The 25,072-nt window shown below is 53.5% G+C and overlaps 8 protein-coding genes across 8 annotated transcripts; 4 read left to right on the top strand and 4 right to left on the bottom strand.

Annotated features, from left to right (window-relative positions):
* Positions 1 to 235: 235 nt before the first annotated feature.
* FIBRA_03461 (uncharacterized protein) lies at positions 236 to 5,621 on the top strand (the record flags this gene model as incomplete). The annotated part of the gene is made up of 19 exons (XM_012325303.1): positions 236 to 300; positions 355 to 389; positions 446 to 588; positions 641 to 681; positions 735 to 840; positions 891 to 920; positions 978 to 1,012; positions 1,072 to 1,095; positions 1,145 to 1,198; positions 1,259 to 1,384; positions 1,435 to 1,503; positions 1,558 to 1,597; positions 1,658 to 1,707; positions 1,764 to 1,815; positions 1,868 to 1,894; positions 1,944 to 2,027; positions 2,508 to 2,647; positions 2,701 to 3,727; positions 3,783 to 5,621. 19 exons carry the CDS (start codon positions 236 to 238, stop codon positions 5,619 to 5,621), a joined length of 3,987 nt encoding a protein of 1,328 aa, XP_012180693.1.
* A 504-nt stretch (positions 5,622 to 6,125) lies between these two features.
* FIBRA_03460 (uncharacterized protein) lies at positions 6,126 to 7,401 on the bottom strand (the record flags this gene model as incomplete). Its single annotated transcript, XM_012325302.1, has 4 exons — positions 6,126 to 6,714; positions 6,769 to 7,058; positions 7,110 to 7,183; positions 7,236 to 7,401. The coding sequence occupies 4 exons, from the start codon at positions 7,399 to 7,401 to the stop codon at positions 6,126 to 6,128; spliced, it is 1,119 nt and encodes a 372-aa protein (XP_012180692.1).
* A 532-nt stretch (positions 7,402 to 7,933) lies between these two features.
* Positions 7,934 to 10,398, bottom strand: FIBRA_03459 (uncharacterized protein; the record flags this gene model as incomplete). The annotated part of the gene is made up of 5 exons (XM_012325301.1): positions 7,934 to 8,056; positions 8,110 to 8,925; positions 8,984 to 9,238; positions 9,332 to 9,709; positions 9,799 to 10,398. The coding sequence occupies 5 exons, from the start codon at positions 10,396 to 10,398 to the stop codon at positions 7,934 to 7,936; spliced, it is 2,172 nt and encodes a 723-aa protein (XP_012180691.1).
* Positions 10,399 to 10,647: 249 nt separating this feature from the next.
* On the top strand, positions 10,648 to 11,657 carry FIBRA_03458 (uncharacterized protein; the record flags this gene model as incomplete). The annotated part of the gene is made up of 3 exons (XM_012325300.1): positions 10,648 to 10,824; positions 10,875 to 10,954; positions 11,009 to 11,657. 3 exons carry the CDS (start codon positions 10,648 to 10,650, stop codon positions 11,655 to 11,657), a joined length of 906 nt encoding a protein of 301 aa, XP_012180690.1.
* A 530-nt stretch (positions 11,658 to 12,187) lies between these two features.
* FIBRA_03457 (uncharacterized protein) lies at positions 12,188 to 16,918 on the bottom strand (the record flags this gene model as incomplete). The annotated part of the gene is made up of 13 exons (XM_012325299.1): positions 12,188 to 14,480; positions 14,537 to 14,550; positions 14,615 to 14,781; positions 14,849 to 14,993; positions 15,048 to 15,252; positions 15,304 to 15,410; positions 15,477 to 15,567; positions 15,624 to 15,804; positions 15,862 to 15,915; positions 15,968 to 16,085; positions 16,141 to 16,522; positions 16,570 to 16,722; positions 16,773 to 16,918. 13 exons carry the CDS (start codon positions 16,916 to 16,918, stop codon positions 12,188 to 12,190), a joined length of 4,056 nt encoding a protein of 1,351 aa, XP_012180689.1.
* A 1,389-nt stretch (positions 16,919 to 18,307) lies between these two features.
* Positions 18,308 to 20,091, top strand: FIBRA_03456 (uncharacterized protein; the record flags this gene model as incomplete). Its single annotated transcript, XM_012325298.1, has 2 exons — positions 18,308 to 19,415; positions 19,484 to 20,091. The coding sequence occupies 2 exons, from the start codon at positions 18,308 to 18,310 to the stop codon at positions 20,089 to 20,091; spliced, it is 1,716 nt and encodes a 571-aa protein (XP_012180688.1).
* A 1,226-nt stretch (positions 20,092 to 21,317) lies between these two features.
* FIBRA_03455 (uncharacterized protein) lies at positions 21,318 to 23,867 on the top strand (the record flags this gene model as incomplete). Its single annotated transcript, XM_012325297.1, has 18 exons — positions 21,318 to 21,434; positions 21,488 to 21,622; positions 21,672 to 21,701; positions 21,758 to 21,886; positions 21,941 to 22,036; positions 22,093 to 22,131; positions 22,182 to 22,218; positions 22,272 to 22,516; positions 22,572 to 22,640; positions 22,693 to 22,760; positions 22,808 to 22,850; positions 22,903 to 23,045; positions 23,106 to 23,125; positions 23,175 to 23,194; positions 23,259 to 23,320; positions 23,375 to 23,590; positions 23,651 to 23,684; positions 23,733 to 23,867. 18 exons carry the CDS (start codon positions 21,318 to 21,320, stop codon positions 23,865 to 23,867), a joined length of 1,638 nt encoding a protein of 545 aa, XP_012180687.1.
* Positions 23,868 to 24,057: 190 nt separating this feature from the next.
* On the bottom strand, positions 24,058 to 24,993 carry FIBRA_03454 (uncharacterized protein; the record flags this gene model as incomplete). Its single annotated transcript, XM_012325296.1, has 1 exon — positions 24,058 to 24,993. The coding sequence occupies one exon, from the start codon at positions 24,991 to 24,993 to the stop codon at positions 24,058 to 24,060; it is 936 nt and encodes a 311-aa protein (XP_012180686.1).
* Positions 24,994 to 25,072: the final 79 nt, after the last annotated feature.

Here is a 25,072-nt window from a genome sequence, read left to right as displayed (position 1 = left end):
AGGCCAATTAGCGTGCAATGATCACCTGACTAGCAGTAAGCCCCACATGCCAAAAATGGAAGGTGTAATGGGATCCATGATCTCAGGTGCCCTTCGAGTCAGGTACAAAGCAGGCTGCTTCACTCGGAATCCGCTATTTTCGCGCTTTCTACTCCGAGTCCCTCATCTTCGGCCAATATCTGCACGACTGTTTTCCCCCCATCCGACTCGCACCTACTCTCAGCTATCATACGCCATGTACCCCCCTATCCAGCCGTATGAAACTGGGATGCTGAAAGTGTCCGACATACACACGCTCTAGTGCGTATTATATACCGTTCATTCGTGCTAGATAACACAGTGCTCTACATCTAGCTACGAAGTGAGCGGAAACAAAGAGGGAACACCAGGTACTCTATCTAATTGACTGACTGTCCACACCTTGGATGCACTAACCATCCAATAGTTGTCTTTCTCCATGGTGCGTACAATTTGCAGATTCGGCTCCCGCAGTTCTGTGATCACCAATTTCATGCGAATTTATCAGGCGGTCCTGGAAATGGTACAGATGCTAAGGATCGTTGTTACTTCAACCCGGCCAAGTACAAGGTGCGCTTAGCGTGACCTACTTCGTTATCCAAATATCTTAACGCGTGCCCAGATCGTTCTCTTTGATCAGCGCGCTTCGGGAAAATCCACTCCGTACATACATCTCTTTTCAGTGTTATTTAATTCCAGTCCTGATTTCTTGCAAGGACGGCATCCTTGGAGGAGAACACCACCTGGGACCTCGTCAAGGATATCGAGAAAATCCGCCAACACCTTGGCATCGATAAGTGGCACGTTTTTGGTGGCTCCTGGGTATGCCCAATCATCCTTAAATAGAATACAATTGCTGACGGCTCGACCAGGGATCTACCCTAGCGCTGACATATGCACAGGTCTGTCCCTTGTGACAGCAGTGGAGAAGCTAACAGCGTGTGAATGCATGCATGCAGTCTCACCCAGATCGAGTCAAGACCATGATTCTCCGGTCGGTTTCCCTTATTTCCAAATTACATTCTCATCGGCTGATTTTTGTAAACCCGACAGAGGGATTTTCACTCTGCGCAAGAGGTACAGGCACATCTATCTATGGGCCCTGGCCTTTTGACAACGACTATAGTGAGCTTCGCTTCTTCTACCAAGATGGCACATCGCACCTCTTTCCAGACGCATGGTTTGTCCCCTTGTATTTACTTGGCCAGTTAATGACATGATCATACGCATGTGTGGGTAGGCAGGAGTATCTGGAGCCGATCCCAGAAGCTGAACGCCATGACATGGTCACGGCTTATCATGCACAGTTGAATTCTGCCGATGAAGAGACGCGCCTGAGGGCGGCGAAGGCCTGGTCCAAGTGGGAGTGAGTGATTGTACATGTATGTGTCAATCGGGTATTGACACATTCACCAGGATGGCAACCTCAAAGTTGTATGTCGATCCCGCGCAGATCGCTCAAGTGGAGAACGACCGCTGGGCAAAGTAAGCTGACATATGTATCGGTTCAAGGTGTTCGCTAATTAGCATTCTATGTAGCGCCTTTGCTCGCATAGAAAACCACTACTTCGTCAACGACGTAAGTGTTTTGCGACGTTCAGCGAACTTGTGCCGGACGATGAACGCTCATTGACGCCAGGGCTTCATGAGAGACGGTCAATTGCTCGAGAAGCAGGAGATCGATAAGATGTACATCTCCGTGTCTCTAATCATCTTCGGGATTTACTGAAACTTTTGTCGCACAGTCGCCACATTCCATGCATCGTTGTGCAAGGGCGTTACGACGTAGTTTGTCCGGTGCGTGTATTCATCTCCGAAGGAAATGTGTTCTCACTATGTTGTCCTGTAGGCGACTACCGCTTATGATCTCAAGCAGGTAGGCGGTTCAAGTAAATCATCTATAGTAATCTAAGCATCGAATCCAGGTCTGGCCGGAGATCACACTTCATATAGTCCCTGACGCAGGACACTCAGCGAGAGAGCCGGGAACTGCTAAGTTACTCGTGGCGGTGAGCAAGCATCGTGATTTTGCTGGAACACTGAACTTGATTCCTATGCAGGCTACCGACAAATTTGCTGGGATCTGAACTTGTGCCTATTCAATGAGGACCAAAGGGTATCTAAAGATAAATAGAGCACGATGTAGATATTGTACAGCAGTTATGGCCGTTGTGCTATACGGCTAGGTCACCACCCTGACAGCTGAACAAGGTTGCTTGGCTCATTGTGCCACATGTGGCATGTACAAATAAGAACAAACAATAGCAGCGCGACTGCAGCGTGACCACCGCGCGCGAACCATCCACAATCCTCACTTTAACCTCACTTCTCTGTTACACGCGCTGTCCGCGAGGCTACTCTGCCAAAAATCATCTATTGCTGCGCGAAAGCACCTATCTCATCAGACTGATAGTCCAACCTCACATCCACCTGCTGGTCACCAGCTACTGCTATAGCCACCTCGTGCGGATTGAAGTGTATTCTCCAAGTACATGTCATTCTCGAGCACGCCTTTAGGTCAAGGCAGACGTCTCGATCACCACACGTTTCTTAACAAGCCGAATCCAAGGGATAGTCGCGCTCCCCATTCCCCGCCTCGTCGTGCAATACCAGCATCCTACGCGTACGGGTGTGTGCTTGCTCACAGATTGTTTACATGGGCTGCGCCTGACATCAGATTAGAGCCCCTTCACTCAGCACGCAATCTCCTCCAAAGCCGGGTAAGTCAGCGCCCCCAGAGGGTGAGCACTCCGACGACCAATACGAGCCCGCCCTCGTCCGCTTCGCGCGACTCAAGCAACACGAGCAGGCCCAGCTGCCCCATTCCGGCGCACCTGTGGCCGCACAACAACCCCACGTCTCTCCTCACCCCGAGAAGTGGAGTGTCAAAGACACCTCTGTCAATATTGCCAGTGCGTTCCATCAAGCGGTCACCTCTGCAGACGACCACACTGTCATGCCTCCCAACCCGAACGATGCCTGGGTGTCTGGTGCCTACAGGCAGACCGTACCCCGGAGTACATCTGTGGAGTACGAGAAGGAAACCCAATCTACTGCCAATCGTCGTCTCGCTCCACCACCGAACCGGAATACGGCCAACCGCGCAACGAGACCCGTGTCCAAGTCCGCATCAATGCGACATGTGGTGCCGGATTCGGAGGGCGAAGATGAGCCTTCCGGCGGGGCCAGGCGCGGTAAGAGTCCATTCGAGCAGATCGTAGAGGTCTCGAGACGTATCATGCCAGTCTCGTTTCTGATGCGACAACGATCGGTGGAGCCAGATACGAGCCAGTCACAACTTAATGGTAACAGCGTACTGAACGAGAGCTCGAGTTACGACTACTCGGCTGAGGAGCGGGAATACTTAGCAGCTACATCCGCTGCGCAAAAACCCCAGCCGAGGCGAAATACGGCAGCGCATAAGCGCAATCGTATGTCCATGGACAACAAGGCGTATAGGCCGACCATGTCTGACCTGGAGGAGTCCGACGAAGACTTCGAAATTCACGATGGGAAGCGCACACGCAGGAAAAAGAAGAAGAGTGGTGCTGCCGGAGGTCCTTTGACGACGCTTCCTGTGGCTGGATATGATAAGAGGAAGAAACGAAGGAGAGCGAACGGGAAGACGAACGGCGCGGAAGACGATGATGAAGAAGAGAGCAGTAGCGAGCAGGAGCAGGAGCAAGAGCAGGAGGCCGCAGGCGAACAGGTGCGCATATACCGTCGTGTGACGCATCGCCGACCTGATAGAAACATTGCGTCAGCGATCACAGCGCGGCACTACGCCAGCTGTGCGTCCGTCTTCGCTCGGGCGAAGATCGCAACCGTCCTCACGGCCGCATTCGCGTGCCGTCTCTCAAGAACCTATTTCTTCACCAGGGGATGTGACCGACTACGACAGACCAATGGACGTGGAGTCATTGCAGCCAATAGAAGAGATTGACGAGGACCTGGTCATCGATGGTATCGATCCAGTGATGCGCAGATCGTCATTTTCCATTGGAGCGTCACTAGGTAGAGGTGTAAATGGCCTTTTCCGTTTGGGATGGGCTATTGTCCGCCTTATACTGGGTTGTTTGGCCTTCATCGCACGACTATGCGGCAAAATTATTGGACTCACTATCGACGTGTTCATCAATCGACCTGCGCAGTTAATATCAAGCATAGACCCCGCGCCTTTGGCCAAATATGTGGTTGTCGGCCTCACAATTTACTCAGCATGGCATGCACTTAACCATGGGTGGCTAGATCTCTCTGTGCTTTCATCACGACGACTACCTTCTCATACGCCATACCAACCACCTGACATTCCCGTCTCCAACCTTGGTGATCTTTCGGATCGATTACAGCGTTTGGAATCTGCTCTTGCGAAGTTCTCTTTGGATAACGAGCGGTTGCGGTCGCGGGACGAAGGTAGTCGCAGCGAACTGACTAATCGTATGGTCACTCTAGAGTCTGAGGTTCACAAAGAGAGCCTGCGTGCCATAGATATGGAGACAAAGTACAGAACATCAACCAGCATCGCGCTACAGACATTGAAACAAGAGGTTAATTTATTGAACACGCAAATCCAAGCAAATAAGCAGACTGAATCGCAGAATGGCCCAATGTTAACTAGCGACGAGGAGGCCCGGGCGAAGCTACTAACATTGGAGAAGCGTCTCGGAAGCGCAGAGCACGATGTCAAGGAAGCTCTCGAACTGGGCAAGAATGCCGCCAAGGTTGGCGGATCCACTGGTATTGCAGCAGCGTGGTGGAATAAACTGGCTTCCGGCAAGGGAGGTGCATCAGTCGTAATCAAGTCGACTGATGGGCAGGATGTCACATCGCTCATTTATGACATTGTCCAAACATTTGTGTCACTGCTATCGAAAGACACGCTCGCCCGCCCCGATTATGCCCTCTACTCCAGTGGTGCCCAGGTCATTCCCTCGCTCACGAGCGAGACATACGAAATCCCGGCGTCGAACTGGAGGCAGCACGTTCTTGGTTTCATTACTGGGAATAATGGTGCAGCAATTGGCCGGCCACCGGTAACCGCTCTTCACCACGAGATTCATAATGGCCATTGTTGGCCATTCCCTGGTGCCAGTGGACAGCTGGGCGTCGCGCTCGCTGCGCCAACATTCATCTCTGATGTAACGATCGACCATGTCGCCAAAGAAGTTGCCACGGATATGCGTTCAGCTCCAAGGCAGATGGAATTATGGGGCCTGGTCGAGGGCAAGGACAACATTGTTCGTCTTGCTGAATGGCGAGCAGAACGTGATGTGCGGCAAGCGAGGGCGCGTGACGAGGCGGAACTTGCGGGCGTGCCCTACGTTGAGACTCCAGAGCCGGTATATCCTCCGATGCTGCCGCGGACGCCAGAGTATATTCAGTTGGCGAACTTCACGTACAACATCCATGCGCCACAACATATCCAGACTTTCCCCGTCTCAGATGATACTCGGGAACTGGGTATCGACTTCGGCGTTGTGGTACTCCTGATCAAGAACAACTGGGGCAGGGATGACTTCACATGCCTCTATCGGTTACGCGTACATGGAGAGCAGATGGGAGAGATCCCCCTGCCATATCCAGAGGGTTACGTGGAGTCATAGGAGGACGTGATTTACAACAATGGCTATCTTGACGACATGTAACGACATTACCCTCTTCATCTCTCGTTTACACCTTACTTATCGTTCCTCTGGCTGGTAGTTAAGCAGTTTTTTTTACGTCTACTATATATTGCTATCTGCTCCGTATACCTGTTTCACCTGTCTTCTCGCCGTTTAATCTCGCTCTCGCTGACCGCGATACATCTCTGCTGTGACAGGCTGTGCTCAATGTACTATTACTCCAAACGTCAGTTCAATCATAATCGGGGTCAAATTGAATCTGGAAATCATCGAACGTTACAAAAATTCTACGAGATGGGTACAACAAAAGGCAAAGATGTACATATTTGACACAGTGTTTGGTGGGGGAACTTGGACAGACGTCAGATACAAGTACAAGGAATTAATGCATACGTATTACGACGCGAAGCTCTCTTATTCATCATGTGCATATAGCCTGCAGGATGTAGGTCGCGAGTACTTGAGTTATCGACGCATCATACCTTAGGACTTATTCAGAAGACTAGTCATCATGTACATCTGCCCCATGAACTCCTCCAGATATTTTCGCGCTTTGGACTTGACAGTGGTTCCATCCGCATTTCGAATATCAGCGTACTCACTACAGGCATGACGCGTGGTATATTCACGCCGGATCGCGGCGGACAGATCCCAGATGCGGCGGCGCGCACGCAAGGCAGGCATGCGGTGCACTTGGGAGAGGTAAAGGAACCAGTCACCGTGCATGGACGAATGTTCCGGGTGAGCCATAGGGATGGAGGTCGCAGCTGCGACCTTATGCTCATGCTTGTATAGGAGGGACCGACACGCTTCCGCGTATTCTGCTGGGAGAGGGACGGCCCATCCGAGGCCAAGGACACGAGTACGTGCTTGCGGTTGGAAAGTCGTGAGTGCATGGTAGCGGAAGAAGCGGCATGTAGAGAGCAGGGCCACGAAAGATTTGTTGGTGAAGTAGGGAAGTAGAAGGTGTAGGATGTCGAATGGCTGCCGGGTCAAAACACTTTCCTGAGTGCTAGCATCGAAGGCTAAAACGAGGCGCTGGGGGGATACATTTGAGTGAAAGCGAGGGAAGCTAAATTGCACTAGGATAAGTGGCGACAGTAATGCAGAAAAGAAAAGAACATACACATCGGGCCTAGACAACGTCCAATCAAGGCCGCATGCTTTGAACGTAGCCCAATCGAATTCATACATTTCGGTCTTAGCATTGAGCTTCCAAAATGGACGCGTATCAACTTTGTCCTGGCCGACAGCTTCGTAGTCGAAATCCTTGAATCGTCCAGCGTTAGGTCCACGTTGTGTGGGTCCCAAGACCTGCTCGATCAAGCACAACTGGATGATAGACTTGAACGATAAATCTGTAGCCTCAAACATCTCCCGCAAAATGGTGGCGCAGACCGTATGAAGAGCGACGATCTACGGCGTTTGTCAGAATCTAACAGCTAGGAAAGTGAGAGGTACGCGCACAGTTCCTGCCTCCGATTCCCAAGCGACATTGATAATCAAAGGGATTTGGGGGCGGTTTCCAAATGTTCCCGTCTCTATGGACGCGAGTTGAGGAAAAATATAATAGAAAATTGAGATGAGGCCCACGGAAGTACTCCATAATGAGGCATCCTCCAGGAACATTTCGTCCAAGGACGAAGCCCCACTGCAGGTAGTTGTACTGCTTCTCTGTGAGCGTGCCCGGTGGGAGAGGACGCAGGTTCTGCGAGCGGGGAGTGGCAGTGAACGGCAAGCGACAAAGACTGCACGACATGGATTGTGGTCGGGACGAATGGGAGTAGGGAAGGAAGTTGAAGAGAGGTGGAGAGCTTAAGTACTGTCCTTGGTTCGGCAGTGGCCAGTGGCTGCTTCTCGATCAGTTCATTTTCCTTCTGCCCAGTGATCATCGGTGCCCTTTCATGTATGCTGCTACCTCCATGTCTTCGGTATTGGATTCACGCCCTCCTCTAGTCTAGAAACCAACACGTCTGCAGCTTGATACGAACATATTAAAATAATCACTCACATTCGCCGCTCTCCGTTGCTAGCTACAAGAATCGACCTACCCTTCTCTTTATGAAACATCCGGGCCAGTGGAAAGTTGCACTGGCTCGTTCAGAAACCAGGAGCTATTTCGGTGCTCGAAATACCTCGCCACGGCACCAGAATATATCCCAGATTTCAATCGCCCGCTCTGTGTGCCACACAAGTCCAAGACAAGCCAAAACACTTGCATGAAAATCAAGAATACACCCACAGATGCGACACACTGATGATACAATTCACTCATAAGATCGACGAAACCCTCACCGTCGACTCCCGAAACTCCCAAACCCGCTCCCTGTCCTCCCCAACATGGTGCCCGATACAGTCCCTTCTGGCTCTTTCACGGGTGACAGCTCCGTCGGTATATTCAGCCCACCGTCAGTCTAAACACATTCAGTCAGTCTGGAAAACAACACGCGTTCACCTTGTTACACACCTGCGCTAGCTGGTCCCAAGCAAAAGACGTCGGCTGGGCAGTGGGGAATAGATTGATCTTCCGCTTTTTCTTCTTTGGCGTCGCTTGTTCGTTGTCTGAGTTCCCTTGTAAGGGTGCCTGGTCAGATACACCCTTTTTGGCCTGTGCCTGTGGTCGTTTGTTCTTTGGTTTCGGCGGCGATTTTGAGCCCGAGACTACCCCATGCGTAGACTTCTCTTTAGACTTCGGTTTCGTCTTCCGAAGGGGTCCTTCGTCTCGCTCGCTCCCTTCGGCACCATTGGCGCCTCCTTTCCCGTCACTCCCTTCCTCCTCTTCCGGCACTACCTGTTTACGGGACTTTTTCGGCGCTGGCCGTTTCTCAACGGGCTCATCTTCGAGTACATCGGCTTTGCGTTTTCCTTTTCTGTCCGCCTTGGGCTTGGGCTTTGGTCTTGGCTCGGGCTCGACAATTTCCGCCTCGCTAGTCGATGACGGTGCCTCCTTTTGCTTCGCCCGGCCACGACCAGATTGCTCCTCGGTTGACTTAAGCTTATTCTTTTCTTTTGGTCGTTTGGCGAGTTTGGGAGACGCTGCTGCTCGCTCCGCACGCCCGGAAGTTAGTTTCTCCACCTCAACAATCTCTTCAACATCAGAGATCTCATCATGTGCTATGTTCTTTGTCGGCGCTTTCGAACCCGTCGCTGTCTTAGAAAACGAAGGCTCCGTTGTTTTCCGTTGCGGAGACCTCGAGGTTGAGTAGGATGCAGATATGACCACTTCCTCGACATCTGACACAGGATCCATACGAAGCTTGTTGGCAGGTCTTCGCACGTGAGACTGCACGAGTAGGTTCAGCCACTGAAATATAGTCTACAGAAGATTGACTAGGTCTTACCTGCTCGAGCCGTTCCTCCGATGCTCGAGTTTGTGCATATTTCTCCTTCTCAGCCTGCAGTTGAGCTTTAAGTGACACAATCTCTTCTTCCGCTTTTGCGAGCTGTCCGGTGGAATCACCTTGTTCACCTTCGCTCGCTTTCATTTGCGCTTTGAGGGCATCGACCTCCTCCTCAGCTTTGGCCAACCGATCCTTCCACTCATCGACCTCAGCTTCAGCGCGTTCGGCAGCATCTTGAGCCTCTTCGATCGCTTTCTGCCAGTGTAGTATAAGTATCCACAATTACAGGCAGCGCACAACTAAACCCACACCGTGTCACGATTAGAGGACGCAACACGGAAGACTCACTCTGTACTCATCCAGCGCAGCCTTATATTTTTCTGTCTTCTTTTTCGCTTTTTCAGCTATTTCTTCTCTGTCTGTGGCTTTCGCTGCAGCTTCCTCTGCCCGAGTCTCAGCTTCCTTCACCCGCACTTCGAGTTCGATGCGCTGTCGTCGTAGTGTCTCTATTTCTGCACCCTCACGATTCTCCAAGTTGCGCCATTTCTCTAGCTGCCTGCGGAGTTCGGCCACAGTACGCTCGGCTTCTGAATGTTTCGCCTCCAGCTCTGAGAAGGATGATTTGAGTCCATCCAAATGCAATGCAGTGCGTTCAAGTTTTGTGGCGGTGGTGCTGGACGATGCGACGAGGGCGGTGTGCTCCGCTCGCAGCTTGGCAAGTGCATCCTGCAGTGCAGCCACAGCAATAGGAAGCGGCACAGCGTCTGGCGTTCACATCTGGGCAGAATGCGTTGGAAGTGCGAGTGTGGACGTACCTCTACTGCCTCCTTGTCTTTCATTGTACTGTGGATCTCTATCGCCTTGTCGCGTAGCTGTTCCAAGAGGTCCGCGCATTGTGCCTCTAAACCATGCGCCTTGTTCTCAAACTCCTCGCTCAGTCCCTGAGACTGTTCTGCATGCTGGGCACGAAGATCCTCCGCTTCACGCTCAAGCTGGCAAATGCGGGATTCCAGTTCGACCTCTCGCCGCTGGAAAGCGACGAGACGGTAGTCGCGCTGCAGCCGAGCGAGGCGCTCCCGCCCCGTCTCTGCGCGCTCCAGAACAACCACGGCACGTTCATGGTCGAGCTCCGCAGCAGTCCGCAGGTGCGCAAGACGGTGGGCTGCCTGGAGGGCGTCGCAACCCACCTGCCACTCGGAGCGCTCTTGCTTCCATCGCAAATGCATAGCCGCGACAGCTTCCTTGCCACGGCCCTCCTCTTCAGCAACGTTCTTCTTCAAATGAGTAATAGTTTCTTCTAATTTGCGGTTCTGGTGGACAAGATCCTCGATGTGAGCTTGCTGCTTCTGGATCATACCCTCGAGAGGCGCAGACGAAGGCGTCGAGCGCAGTGGGGTAGGAGCCCTTCGAGACATCATCATTGACCGCCCAACTCCAAGTGGGCGAACAAGTATTCAAGCACTGCCAGAGTCCCAATACGCAAAGAAGACCCAAAGGAAGATCCAATAGGGCAAAGCAAAGAGATGAGCGGCATAAGACGCGTATTATCGCGGGGCTAGTCGCGTGGGGATAACACGGGCACGTGCTCTCCCAGCAGAGGCTTGCCTGTTTTGGACATCATCGTTCGCAGCACGCCACCGCCTTCAGCAAGGCCAAGAGTGGAGATGTCTCCAACCAGAAAGCCAGTCCGTAACATCAAAGTCAAGGTTCCTAGACACAACTCTCAACGCCTTGGCCCTGCTGTGACTGCACAAGTCGAGGCCTTCGCTCGCGCAGATCGAGTGCGCGTCGATATTCGCCAAACCGCCTACGACTCATCGAGCGCACTTGCTCAAGCTATCGTGAGCATTTCCTGCTGGGAGATACCTAAAGTCTCATATCTTACATACAGGAAAGCGCGTCCGAATGGAACTCCCTTCTGTTAACCGCCCGCGCCGATCGGGGCCCACAGTGGGATATCGGTACACAACAGTATGTGACTCAGTTCAACTAACTGGCGTTGTGAGCTCACACGCGACTCTCCAGGTTTCTGGTAGAAGAATATTCAGACCTGTATTACGATCCCACTCCACTTCTTGAATATCAAAAAGATGGTCGACCAGCTGCCGATGGTGAAGACGGCTTGTCAGCGAGAAATGCCGCAAACGACAGACAAGACGTACCAAGCACCCCGAAAACACAATCTCATCGTGCACATAATATGCCCCATCCTGCCATGCACACCCCACATCACCTGCATAGCCAGTCCCAGCTTTTCCCCGGGGGCGCTCAGCCGAACATGGCTTCTCCACGACACCCCTTCTCCGCGCAGGCCTTAGGCGGTCAAGGGATGTCAGGCCAGGGTATGGGCGGTCAAGGGATGGGCTTTGGGGGCATGAACATGAACGCGAACATGGGGATGGGGATGAACCCCATACCGCCTACTCAATTTTATGGTGGCAGTCAGGCGGCGGACTCCCCAATGCGAATGGGCAACGCAGGGATGGGGATGGGAGGAATGGGGATGAACGTGCCGGGAAATATGGGAATGGGTGGCATGGGCATGGGCATACCGGGTGCAGATGGTATGAACATGGGAATGGGCATGGGCATGGGCATGGGTTCGCCGGATCCACGGAGACGTTTGACGAGAGGGATGAGCGGGGATGACGGCTTTGGTGGAATGCATGGTTAGAATTGTTCAAGTATATCTATCATTCCCTCCGACGAGACGCCATCACCTCACGGTATGCCTTTACCTCTTCTGTTGGATTTTTCAACATTGACTGACATCTGGACATGATGCTGCAAGTGGAATTGCATGCATCAAGAATATCAGATCTACCTGGCCATTCACTACGGATCCCATGGGCTTGCAGGGCAAAGATCAATCCTGGGAGTCAGTAATGGTCGGATAAGCCACACGCAACCAGCAGCTCGATAAGATTATTTAGTGGAATCCCTGGATCCGGTGACACTAAAGTACTCTAAGTAGTAGCCTGAAGCTGGTAGCCGTTTATTAAACGGCTTGTAACACCGGATGATGAATGCGAGCATCCCTTTCTTATGACTTGAATACAGAATTCCTCCTATTAATCCGAAGTAATCGATCCAGTACAACAAGATATACGGGTATACGGTAAGTAAGCATAAGGACATAGATCATAGATAAATTGACGTGAAGCGAGCACCAATGAGAATATGAGGCGACTGAGTTCTCCGCCACTACTTCTTCTTACCCTTCTTTCCTGCCTTGCTACCAGATTGTTTAGAGTTTGTGCGTGAATTAATGGCAGGAGCTGTATCAGCCGGTGTACTACTTTCACCACCGCCGGTAGCCTTGCCCTTCTTTTTCTTGTTCTTCTTACCTGTTGCTGCCCACTCGTCTTCCTCTTTGACTTCCTCATCAAGCTGAACTTCCTCATCTCCGTTCTGTTGGTTGCCATCGGGCGCGTCCTCAGTAGTGTTTGCGCCATCTGCACCTGCCGTTCCTTGTTCGTTCTCTGCATTCGGAGTTTGAGTTGCAAGTGTTTCATCCGCCGGCGTCTCAGCGGATGGAGCGTCCGCCTCCATCGTTTGCTCTGCACTCGTTGCCGCTTCCTCGACAGCATCGTTTGTTTCTGTAACCGCTTCCGCCTCTTTCGCGGCAGTAGCAGCAGCAGCGGCATCTTCCCCCGCTTTCTGAGCGGCGTCGGCCTCTTCTTGCGTTTTCTGAGCAGCAGCCTCTTCAACTTTCTTAGCTTCAGCAGCAGTGGCGGCCTCCTCTTCTGCTCTTTGAGTCTCGGCGGCAGCGGCAGCAGCATCATCGTCCGCGACCCTTTGAACGGCGGCGGCGTCTTCGTCTGCTTTTTGTGCTGCTACAGCGGCAACAGCGGCTTCCTCTTCTTGTCGAGCGGCATCAGCAGCGGCAGCTGTTTCCTCTTCAACTTTACGAGCGGCGGCAGCATCCTCTTCAGCTTTACGAGCGGCAGCAGCATCCTCTTCAGCTTTACGAGCGGCAGCAGCATCCTCCTCCGCCTTACGAATGGCGGCGGCAGCCTCTTCCTCAGCCTTCTTCTTCTCTGCGTCCCTTTCTGCGTCTGCGTTCACAAAGCCACCTCCACCCGAGAAAAGCGCGCTTCCCACACCTCCAAGCAAGCCTGCTCCAAACGTGGACTTCGAAGTACCAAAGCCGATACTGGGTTTGGAGCCCCACCCTCCCCAGCCGCTCGAAAACAGCCCTGAGGATGACGTGGTATCAGGATTGGGAGATGCCAGGAGGTCCTGGAGACCCGCCGAGCTTGCGCTGGGTTGGGTGTTGGTGGGTGACTCGCCCCACAAGCCCAGGTCGTTCGAGCCCGCGTTCCAGTTTCCAAACTGTGAGTTCGACTCGGGGTTGGACTCTGCGGGTGCGGGCTCTTCGGCCGGTTGCGGGGGCTCTTCAGGAACAGTTTCAGGTAGGTTCCACGACGGGGGAGGAGGCACAACGGCGTTCTCGATGCCATCAGGCGCAGTCCATTCCGGCCAGGAGCCAGGACTGCTTTCCACTGCAGGGGTTGGAGGGATGGACTCTGCCAAAGGCTCTGGGTCCACTTGGGGCGTGGCAACTTTGGACGCTACCTTGGGTGTAGGCGCTTTCGATGTCGCCTTGGGCGTTGGAACCTTGGAGGCTGCTTTCGGCGTGGGTACTCTCGAAGCTTTCGGCGTGGGTGGTTTCGAAGTCTCTTTGGGTGTAGGTGCCTTTGAAACTTCCTGTGGCGTCGGGGCCTTAGAGAGCACTCTCGGTGACGAGGCATGGGAGACTTCCACGGGAGTAGGCGGCTTCGAGATCTCCTTTGGAGTGGGAGGTTGCGAGACCTTCGGCGTAACAGCTACAGATGTTTCCACAGGCGTTGGGACCTTGGATAATTCTTTGGGTGTAGGAATCCGCGATTCTCTCGCCGTGGGCGCCCTCGACAATTCCTTCGGCGTCGGAGCTTTCGATACTTCTTTCGGCGTTGTAGCCTTCGACATCTCTCTAGCTGTAGGCACGGCTGTCTCGTCTCTCGGTGTCGCCAGACTCGACCTCGCGGTCTCCACCAAAGGCGAGGCGAGCGGTGTCTGTTGCTTCGACGCGGTACCCCACACAGATGAGAGTGTCTCTCCGAGCCTGGTGTTGCCGCTCCTCGTAGAGTCGATCGAACGACCCGAGACGTTGAGCGATCGGTCGGTCTCTCGCATCGCGGGCGCAACCTCCCGTTCCTTACCCTTGTCCACCCGCGCCTCAGACCGCGAGGAACTACGTATCGATGCTGAGCGCGAGTGCTCTGGGCGAGGTTCAGGATGAGGGAGTTTCGGTGAGGCTTGAGTAGACAATGTGCTTCTCGACCTGGCTGGAACGGGGTCACGGGAGGGCGCCCGAGAAGTCTTGTTCGATGGGACAGCTGAAGGAACTTCCGACTGCGACGAAACAACGGTTATGTTATCGTCAGGAGATTCGTCGGGCTCCTCCTCATCAGCACGATGTCCACTCTCATTGTACACGATGGACGCGGGGCCGCTATAAGGAACTCCATTAGCATGACATCGTACTTTGGACCGGTGGATAATACACACTATCTAGTCCGATTCTGACGATGGGACGATACCGGGCAATGTCAGCTGAATGGAAATACGATTCATGAGGCCACCCACGTTGTCTGTCCATTTGATGCGAGCCTTGAACTCGGTCAAGCCAAAGTGAATCTCAATGCTGAATACGATGGTCCAGTATGTTTTCCCATTCCTGCCATGCTTCGATTGTGCACTTCCGGCGAGCGGAGACAGGTCGGCACGTACATAGCACAAGGTGGAGAAGTTCTCTGTTTGTCCCGATTCCGTCACAAGTCAGATTCGCGAGTGGACACATTTCATCTTCGAAATACGCACCTGCACCTCTGAGAATCCACTTAGGTATGGTATCACCGCCGCGATAGCACCAAATTTCGACCTCAAAGACTGATAGCGTTGTCAAGTTTGTCACCTCGGTACAATACTTGCGGCTAAAGACGGTCGACTCCTTCACCTTCACACCCTATCCCATTTCCGTAAATCGGCATGTGACGGACGAATGAAGATAGACACCCACTCGTGAGAGAATGCAATCAAATGCGTCTGGAAGTAGCTTCGGACCTGATGGCAGCTCGAATAGCCTGTGCTGTCTCGAGACGTGCTCTTCGTCGTTGGAGTCGTATTCCCGGAGGTACTCGACACCATACATGAATTTGGACATCCGCGCAGAAACGTGGTGGTCACAGTAGAAACCAATTGCGCCATCTGCGACTGCCTTCGAGCTGGAAACATGGGTCAGACTAAATACAACCTTGGAACGATGGTGGACATACGTTTGGGTATCCGGCCGGCTGACTGTGACATGGAACGGCAACAACATCTCTTGCAATTGGCTGAATAGCCATGGACTGGCTGCGAATCCGCCGACAAGCCACACTGACTGTAAGGGGGGGGCAGACTCCTAGTCAGACCCTCGCGTTCGCCATAATCGATCGATCGAGATCACCTTAACAGCTCCGCCCGACGCGTCAATTTGCGCCTTTATGGATCCAATCGCCGCCTCTATTGAGGGCTCAAACAGCGCGGCCACCTCAGCACTGGAACACATGTTCAGCTCCTCCCGTCAGCAGATTATTGCGCTAGAACCCCGTACCCTGTCAACTTAAGCTGGCCGCCGCGAATACCAGCGGTCATATCCTTGTCCAGTGGAGAGCCAAAGGGCACAAATTGTAGCTCCTTGTTGTCACGGAACAATCGTTTGGTTGTCTCATCGAACCGCTTCGTGATGTGGTCTAGCGAATCCGGGGTGCCGTACTTGGATGCTTTGAGCTTCTCTGTACAACGGAAGTCAGCCCACAGCGCTAGTGGGAGAGCATCACGAGAGCACGGACCTCCAAAGAACGCCCGCGCCCTTCTGCTCACAAACACGGATCCAGCAAAGACACCTAGGCAGATATCAGATATCGAGGCTTCGTGAGCTGCGACCGGGGTACGTACAATCTGGTGGTGCAATCTCCTCGATGACAAGGGGTGCCGTGCCGCGTATCGCGTAGGAACTGATATCGAGCGTTCCGCCTCCTGCATCTGCCACGATGAACCCATGACCCGAAGGATTCTGCAATGTTTGATCGATATCCATTTCAAATGGACATGCTCTAGCCAATACGCACCTGGAGCACATCTGCCGCCAGCCCGTTCAAGACACACGCATGCAAACTCGCTTCCCCCTCTGTCACAAATCGTATCCGGGACTTGCCCTCGTCCGTGTCCGGAATCAGCCCACCATACACTGCGGCCCTGCGCATCTTTGTCTGCTGCGCGCCTTCCCAGCCATTCGGATGGCTGAGCACAAACTGGATGTCGTTCTCGACCGCACGCCAGAGCGTTGGTCCGTTTGCGTGAGTGTCGACGATGAAAGAACGCGTGCAGCGGAAGAGGTACGCGAGGAAATCGCCAAAGACGTCCACCGCGGTCTTCCCTTGCGGGAGCGGAGCAAGTCGCATCCCATTCATTTTGAGTTTCATGGCCTTTGGCCGGAGACGCAGTTTGAAGCTGCGGTACGTCAGCAACACTCACAGGTGGCCAATGCTGTGACTCACAGCTCGGCCTTGATCCAGCCTTCATCTTCCGCCTCTGCGACGATCGTCGAACTTTCTGCTTCTGCGCCCGCCGCAACCATCTTGCCTTGTCGGTCATAGTACATTATTGATGGAATCTTAGAGTTTCCGGCAACATGTTCCTGTCCGGGGAACCTACACGAATATGAAGTCATCGAAACACGTTCATGAGTGGAGGCACGTACCGAGTAACGCCATGAATCTTGGGAACCTCGCCGGGTTCTAGAATCGCGTATGAAACGCCGCTGAATGTCGTCCCTATGTCGAGTGCGAGTGCAAGGCTTCGCGTCTGCCCGTTGTAGGGCTTACGGGTGCCCGTTGCGGACTTCATGAGGGATGGGAGGAGAGGGAGCGCACCGATGGGTTTCACGGTGAAGGGACAATATCAAGGAGCGATAACGGTGAGGAAAGAGGTTGCGCAAGCGGGGAGAAGAGGAGATATATGGTCCGGGCGGGGGAGAGGGATACGGATTGGGCGAAGAAAAGAAAAGCACGAGGCATGGCTGGGGAAATTTGTTCTCGTGGACTGAAGAAGCCATTGTTGGGCGATGTGCCGGGTCAGACGCGTTACGTAAGATACACGCCTCTGCAACGCGGTGGTGGCGAGGTTGATCGTCTCAATCCAGAGACGCGTCCGCCTCTCTCGCTCGCAGTCGCCGCATCCCTGGCAATCCATCTCTCATTTGCGCCCTTGCACGGATCCATCTGTCGGGGAAGACGTCGAGACAGGCTCTCTCAACCGACATCAGCTTGGAATGTGGCATTTACTGGCACTGCTCTGGCCTGGAGGAAGCCTGCCAGCATCAGAGCATGCCTCCCACTCGGGTCTTCCAACGCTGGTCGACACACTGCGGGATTCCAGAGCGTGGCTCTGCGTCATCGGTCGTGCTCTAGATGCTGTGTGCGCGGGCGACCATCTCTTGCCATCGTGGAGCTGGCTGCGCACTGTGTGCTCAGGGTTAGCTGACAGATGAAGCTGAGAGTGGAGAATGCCAAGGAGCTCGTGGTTATCCAGTTGAGTTTAGATTCATCGCGGTGCAACCATCCTTTGAGTCTCCCTGCGCGTGTCTCCATCCGAGTCAACGTATTGTCGCCGGTACACTTCTCGTACCTCATACCTATGCCTAAACTATAAACCCCTCCTGCTAGTCGTTTACGAGGAGGCCTGCGCAGTCGAACGATTTGCTTTCAGTGACAAGATTGCCACAATCTGAGTAGGCTGGGATCATACTTGCGCACAGCTTATCCATTGCTCATTGCTAGAACTTTCCCGGTGTGCGGCAATAGAGTGTAAATGCTACTATTACAAAAGAACAACGATCGACTGACTTGAACTCGCGCACGCCGGCAGGCTGTTACCGTATAGACTCTCCTCTCACACCAAGCCTCTACTATCTATCCGTCTGATGTCGCTCTCTATGGGCGATTCGCGGCGACAGTTCGGAGTTGTTCCCCGACGATGCTGCACTTATTGGGAGGGCTTGGAGTGGTCGACCGGTCCAGTTTACGTCCCAGAGAGCGCCGTGAGCATGCACGCGGTTGGAGATCTCCGATCCTCGTGGCCTGCAGTTTCCTCGCCGCTTCAGCGAGTCAGCGACCCAGTATTCCCTTGCACCACTGTCACAGGCCCTGCCAATCTATACTAGTCCTGATTTTTCTTATAGTACAAGGTATTCCGCCCTCCCCCCGCATAGCCCCTACCGCAACTAATTCGCCCGACATGCATGTCAGGATACCCAGTGACTCTAACATCGAATTCTACACCTTTCGTGGGCCCCTACCGCGGATCGACACAGGCAATACCACTCCCGTCTCTGATCCCATCGCCCGGCTCACTCGTGAGTGCAGTGCTCTCCGACTCAAGCTAGCCACCGCCGAGCGTCGAGAGCGCTGCAGCGGTTTCGGACCATTCACCTCCCCACCCCTCTCTGCTCGCAGCCCCCCTTCCCGACATCTCGACCTCGCGATCGAGTCCGCGTACGCACGTCGCGACGCTGCACGCTCACAGCTGCAGATCGAAATCATGAAGCTCGCAGAGCGCTACAAAGTCCTGGAGAAGACCCTCCGTGAGATGCAAGAAGCCCTCCGCACGAAAGACAAGGAGGTCGAAGCGCTGATGCAGGAGAGAGACAGGCTGATAGCGGAGCGGGACCAGGCCTGCGCAGAGAGAGACCAGGAGCGCGAGAAGGCCCAGAGTGCCGTGACTGTTGCCCCCAGAGAAGCCAAGCAGGAGACGGACGGCACCCGAATCCAGAACGGCCACCATCGTGGCCATCGCAGCCGCACACCGAGTCGTAGCAGGGCATCAGCACGCAGGATCGAAGGCCCGCCACCCCCGCCGCCTCCTCCACCACCCCCGCTCCCGCGGAACCCTCAGCTATATGTCGACGCGGAGCAGATCGCACACGCACGCAGCATGGATGTCTTCCTCACCAAGACTGACAGCTGGTCTGGCGCACAGGTCATCCAGGCTGTCGAGGACCTCAACGCCGAGATCAACCAGTTCGCCGCATCCGCAACCGAGTCGTGCACCTTCGCGAAACGGCTCCGCGTGCGCACACCCATGATGCAGTCGCAATCGCTCGGCCTCGGAGGCGACATAGGCCCCGGTGCCATGCTTGATGAGGAGAACGCGCCATGGCTCGGTGCGCCCTTCGCGCGGGTGCTCGCGGCGCGGGACCATACGCAGGACCCGATCCTCGTCCAGCTTGCGCTCCAGGCGAGCCTCACGACATGCTGTGCGCGCTCGCTTGCGCTCTTCTGCGTCGGCTTCCCGTCGAAGCTCGATGCGCTTCTCTCGCGCGTGCTCACACATATGCAATCCTCTGGTGCGTTCGTCTGCCCTGTGTTCGTGTCACATGGGAGGGCCCATGACCGACCTCGTTGATTGTGACAGAACCCCAAGCGACTTCCGCCCGTTGGCGTGCGCTCACTCACCGTGCGATCCGCATGTTATACCCAGGGTTGGAGGAATACGCGATCACAGAACTGGTCGCGACCATGCTGCGGTGGTCTGCGATGGTCTTTTCTCTCGCGGGTTCGTCACCTGCGTCGGAGCCCTCTTCCCTTACGGTCCTTAGCGCGCAGCTCCGTCGCATTGCAGAGGCAGTGTACAAGCTCGCGCGGGTGACTCGCGAGGAGATCTTGTCGACGACGTTCGAGGTCGTCCTCGTAGAGAGCGGTGAAGCTTTCGAAGAGGGGAATATGACGAACAAAATGCGCGACTACGAGGATTGCATCGCGGATGACAAAACTGGAGCCAACAGTTATGCCGATGAGAAACCTAGTGATCAGGCGAACGAGAACAGCAAGACGAGCAACGTCGAGGGCCAGAGGGTGCTATGCACGACAGAACTGGGCCTCCGGTGTATAACGAGAAAGGGAAACAAAACTGCTGCGCCGGAGGACTCCGAGGAAGGCGAGCTCTTCGAAAGCAGGATGTTGTTGTTGCCTAAAGTCGTGCTTAATTCGGGTGTCCAAGCGATCGAGCGTGGCGAGCGATGAGCATGACGAGCGTACATGATATTGTGACGGTTTCGCTTGCGTTCATGATTCATGCCGGAATCTTCGCAGTGTATTCATATCGCGTCTTTACCGCGCCGTAACTTATTGTGCCCGGTATGTCATATGAACCAACGGTAGTTGTATTATAGCATGTTCTCTCTATCTACGTACATAGGGCTGGGATCTAGAGCCCTTCATGATATCCCATTTGTGCTTCTGGATTTACGTGCTGTTGTATGACCTCATGGAATCGACGCCGATACCGCACGCATTTTCACTACTGATCTGGTGCTCCCATGGCTCCAATGGTCTCGTACCCACATGGCATCAGCATCAGAAAGTAAAGTCACATCCGAGGGAAAGCTGCAGATCCGCCGGTCAATGGTCAATCACTCGCTAAGTGGACGACGAACGAGTAGATGACGAACAACTGACATCAGACACCCTGATGGTATAGTTTGCCGGGCATGATGGATATCCCAACGTACCGCCTATCAAATAACAAAGGGTCTATTGAATTGTTTCACCACGTTACATCTAGAGTGTTGTAGACGCAGACTGGCAACCAGTGCTGTGCTCTAAGCACATTCCGTGCAAATACTCACTTCAGCAATATTGTGCCCTTTGACAGTGCCAACTCACCCAATTGTCCCGCAAACCCATTCCATACAATAGAATCCATGAGGACAGCTCACAGTCAAGTCGAGATGACATGATTCACGGCGAGCACACTGCATAGATGAATAACAACTGTGTAGTCCCATTGAAAAATAGTCCACTAATCGAATACCAAGTACAGCAGAAAATGTCGCCGAATCATGAAACTCCATTTGACATAGGATAGTGTCAACAGAGCGATTAAGTAGGCCATATCGCTCGCGACCACCAGCAAGGAAAAAGCATTCGGTTAACGCCCCAAGGTCGAGCGGAACGCTGACAGAAGACGCAGGAACGCAGTGGTGGCCGTAACGGTGAAGACTTGCTCAAAGCGGCCTTCGTTACATATATTCTAAATGCGTGGGAATTCTCCTGTGCACGTGACGGACGCGATTTCGATCGCGTTGCGGCGCTGCGCCGTGTCGTCGCGTATCGGCATGGATGTGGCACAGTCACAGAAGAAGGTCGCCGGTTCAATAAGTAGCTTGAACCGACCGAAGGTGCATACTACCTGCCAACATTCTCGCACGTCCGCTCACTAGCATAAGCCGTTGCTGCGAATCGACACCATGCACAAGGTAACTTGGTTTATAGACTGGATATGGTCGCGCATAAAGGGATACCCGCCCCCTGCTCTCGCGGGAATGCGCTTGCAATCACCAGATGCTCAGGACAACGCGCTGATGGTATGCTCTCCACAAACGATAGAATCGAATGGGAATCGGCTGACTCTCGTTAGATGCAATTCTTTACCTGGGAAAGTCGACATCCAACGATGAGCTGGTGGCGACACTTTGAGGAGGAGGTGCCACAACTCGCTGAGTTGGGTGTGACCCAAATATGGCTACCTCCCCCAAACAAAGCTATGGTCAAGGTAGATGGCACGCTGAAGTCGCTCGACTGTGTTTATTGAGATTTCGCAGACTGGGCAAGGATACGACGCATATGACCTGGTATAATCACCTTCAATAGCTGAGCATAAAGCAAGATGCCTGACACATTTATTCAGTGGGATCTGGGCGAATTCTACCAAAAAGGCACTGTCGCGACTAGATGGGGAACCAAAGATGAACTCGTGCGGGCAGTCGAAACCGCCAAGGCCCATGGGATTGACGTCCTCATCGATGCTATTCTGAATGTGAGTTTGTCTGCGCTGAGAATCAGCACAGCTTTCGAAATGACATATTTTTAGCACAAGATGGGTGGTGATAGGATTGAATCGTTCATGGCTGTTCCAGTCGACCCCAAGAACCGACTCAGAGATCTCACACCTCCACGAGAGATCGAGGTGGGTGGCGTATGCGTCCAATCTCGCTGGATGAGCTCACTGCTCTCGAATACCAGGGTTGGACGGCTTTTGATTTTTCTGGAAGGCAGGGCAAGGTAATAAATTCACATCATTCAGGTAGACAAAATCTCTGAATTTCCCATAGTACAGCAGCTTGAAGTGGACGCAGGAGCATTTTACTGGTAAGGCTTGATTGATCATTATAATCTATTTCCGATTACGAGATATCCTGCAGGCTTGGATTGGGATCATCGAAAACGATTGAAGGGAATTTATCGCATCGTGGGTGGCTCGCATAAGGGCTGGTCCCGCTTTGTCGACAGCGAGAATGGTAACTACGACTACCTACTTGGCATCGATGTAAATATTCTTGCCATTGATCTGTTCACTCATCGGTTCATTGATGCGCACAATCAGATTGACCACCGTCATCTTGCGGTTCGGGAGGACCTTTTGGAGTGGGGCCGTTGGGTACTTCAGGTAAGCGCTTATGAATTCCTGTCATACTCAGAATACGTTGCTTCATAATTGGAAGACGACAGGTGCAACGGGTTTCCGGTTAGATGCGATCAAGCACATGGATAGATATTTCCTACTTGACTTCGTGCGTATCTCGAGTTCTGACCATATTCTCGCGACGAGTTCACGTTTCACAGCTTAGACATGTACGTAAATCTGCAGGCAGGGAAGATCTCTTCGCTGTGGCCGAGTACTGGTCTGGAAAGTGAGGTACTTTCGTGCGTCCGCAACACATCTTCTGACCTCCCGCAGTCTGAAACAAATCAAACCGTATATCTATGCTTTCCAGGGCCTGGTAAGCTATTTTGGTCCACTACTCTATTAAGTCGGGGGTTGATCAGTGGCAGGTCACCTTTTTTGATGTGCCATTACATCAGAGATTCCACCAGGCAAGCAAGGCAGGCCCGCGATTCGACATGCGGACAGTTTTCGACAACACCGTACTCAAGTTCAGGCCCGGTGATGCCGTCACATTCGTTGATAATCATGAGTGCGTTCGCGATGTATAACACACCATGAACCCCATGTGCTGATTTCTTTCGGCTGATAGCACGGTAGATCTGATGTCAAGTCCGATAGCTTGTGGCGCTTTCTGATCATTTGCTTTCATAGCAAATAGGGCAGACGCTAGAAAGTTGGGTAGGTGGTTTGGTCAACTGCGAGCGACCGCGCGCCGCCTTTATTCACTGCTTGGCATGTTCAGGTGGGCAATAGTTTCAAGCTTCAAGCGTACGCCCTGATTCTCCTTCGTGGAGAAGGGCATCCGTGAGTTTGCTGATCTGCACATTTTTCCGATATTATACCTATAGTTTCCGGCAGGTGCGTGTTCTACGGGGACATTTATCCCAACGACGAGTGCTATAATGAGCGCATCGCCCGAGGGGTGCGGCGCTTGATGGAAGCGCGGAAGAGGTTCGCATATGGCGAGCGCGTGGATTACTTCTCCGCTCGCAATTGCATCGGCTTTGTGCGGATGGGCGACGCTGCGCACAAGGGATGTGCGGTTCTCGTCAGCAACGCTGATCCGGTGAATGGGTAGGATGCTTTAACGGCGTGTGACCAACATTTTCCGCTCATGCTGTTTGTCGTGATCAGGTCGAAAGGCCGCATAAAGATGAACGTTGGAGCGGTGAGTTGTAGTTGATATTTCTCCAAATATGCTCTGATATTGCTGCAGAGGAACGGCGGGACCTTGTATCATTCCATCATGAATTCTTCTGAGCATGTAGATGTCTCCCCAGATGGGTGGGGTATCTTTACTTGCCCGCCGGGACATGTACAAGTATGGGTAAGAAGTGACGCGTTTTTGTAATGTATGGACGCACGGAATTCACACGGCTAGTACAAAAATCGCACTGTCGCCGCAACTTGACTCTCTGATAGACTCTGGCTGAAAACTTATTGGCTGTGATTATATACAACGACGACAAAGCATGGTGATCTTGTAATTGAGCATGAAATTCATCTCTGCATGTGTCTTCACTCAGAAAGCTGAATATAGATCATAACAGACGACACAAGCCTACCTCTCGTGGAGCGACAGGCGAGAATCGCACCCTCGATATGAGACCACGATGGTCACTAGCCCAAGTCCGGTATTCCGTTTTGAGGTTAATGCCCATCACTTCAGGCTCGTAAACGTAGAGCGGGTATCCGTCCGATACCGCCTTGCCTGGTGTGTAATATATTCTATCCAGCCTGCCCGGGGGATAATGCGAAGGGGGCTGAAACCCCCACGTAAAGCTCTCGCGATCCCTTGGGTCGTCTTTGTACGCGTCGAGCAAACCTGCACGCGTGTGCATAATTTCGTCACTTGGGCGGAGCGTATTCATGTCCCCGGCCACGACTCCGCCATACAGCCCTGGCTCACGCAGCTTGTGTGCGATCGCAGAGAGCTGCTCGTAGCGGGCCGGGGCAAGGTCCGGGAGAGACTCTAGGTGCGTGTTGGCGAGTCGTAGGGTGAGGTGTCGTGCGGAGCGAGGGTCACGCAGCGCGATATCCACAAAGAGGGCCGACCTGCCCATCGTGGAGTTCCCGAACACGAGGAGCTGTGCGGAGAGAAACGGTACGGCCTTGGACACGAGCGTGACGTTTCCGTACGTCGTACCTGGCGGCCACCTGTCCGGCCCAGAGGGGACGACGAGGAAGTTTGTGCGGACCCACTGATGGGCGAGGAGGCTCGGGAAGACGTGCATGGCGACTTCTTGCAGGAGAATGCAGCAGGGACTTGGCGACCCGGATCGAAATTTGGCGATTTGTTCGAGGTAAGAGAGGATGCGCAGAAGCCGTGTGTAGGGGTGAGGTGATGCGTAGTCGATGTTCCACACGAGAAGCTGGACGGAAGTCGGGGCTAGGGCGTTCGTCGACGGGGTGCGCCAACGGTGCAGTGCCGACAGGTCCCCCGTAGGCGGAACCGCTACGTTCAGCCAGCGGTGCATCGGAGAGGAGACAGACGGAACGGCGGCGCTGCGAGGTGATTTTATTGCACGCGCATCAGCGAACTAGTGCGGGTGTGAC

Source organism: Fibroporia radiculosa, assembly GCF_000313525.1.
Source record: "Fibroporia radiculosa TFFH 294 genomic supercontigs, scaffold2040, whole genome shotgun sequence".
Classification (NCBI taxonomy): Eukaryota; Fungi; Basidiomycota; class Agaricomycetes; order Polyporales; family Fibroporiaceae; genus Fibroporia; species Fibroporia radiculosa.
This window is presented reverse-complemented; position numbering and strand designations above follow the sequence as displayed.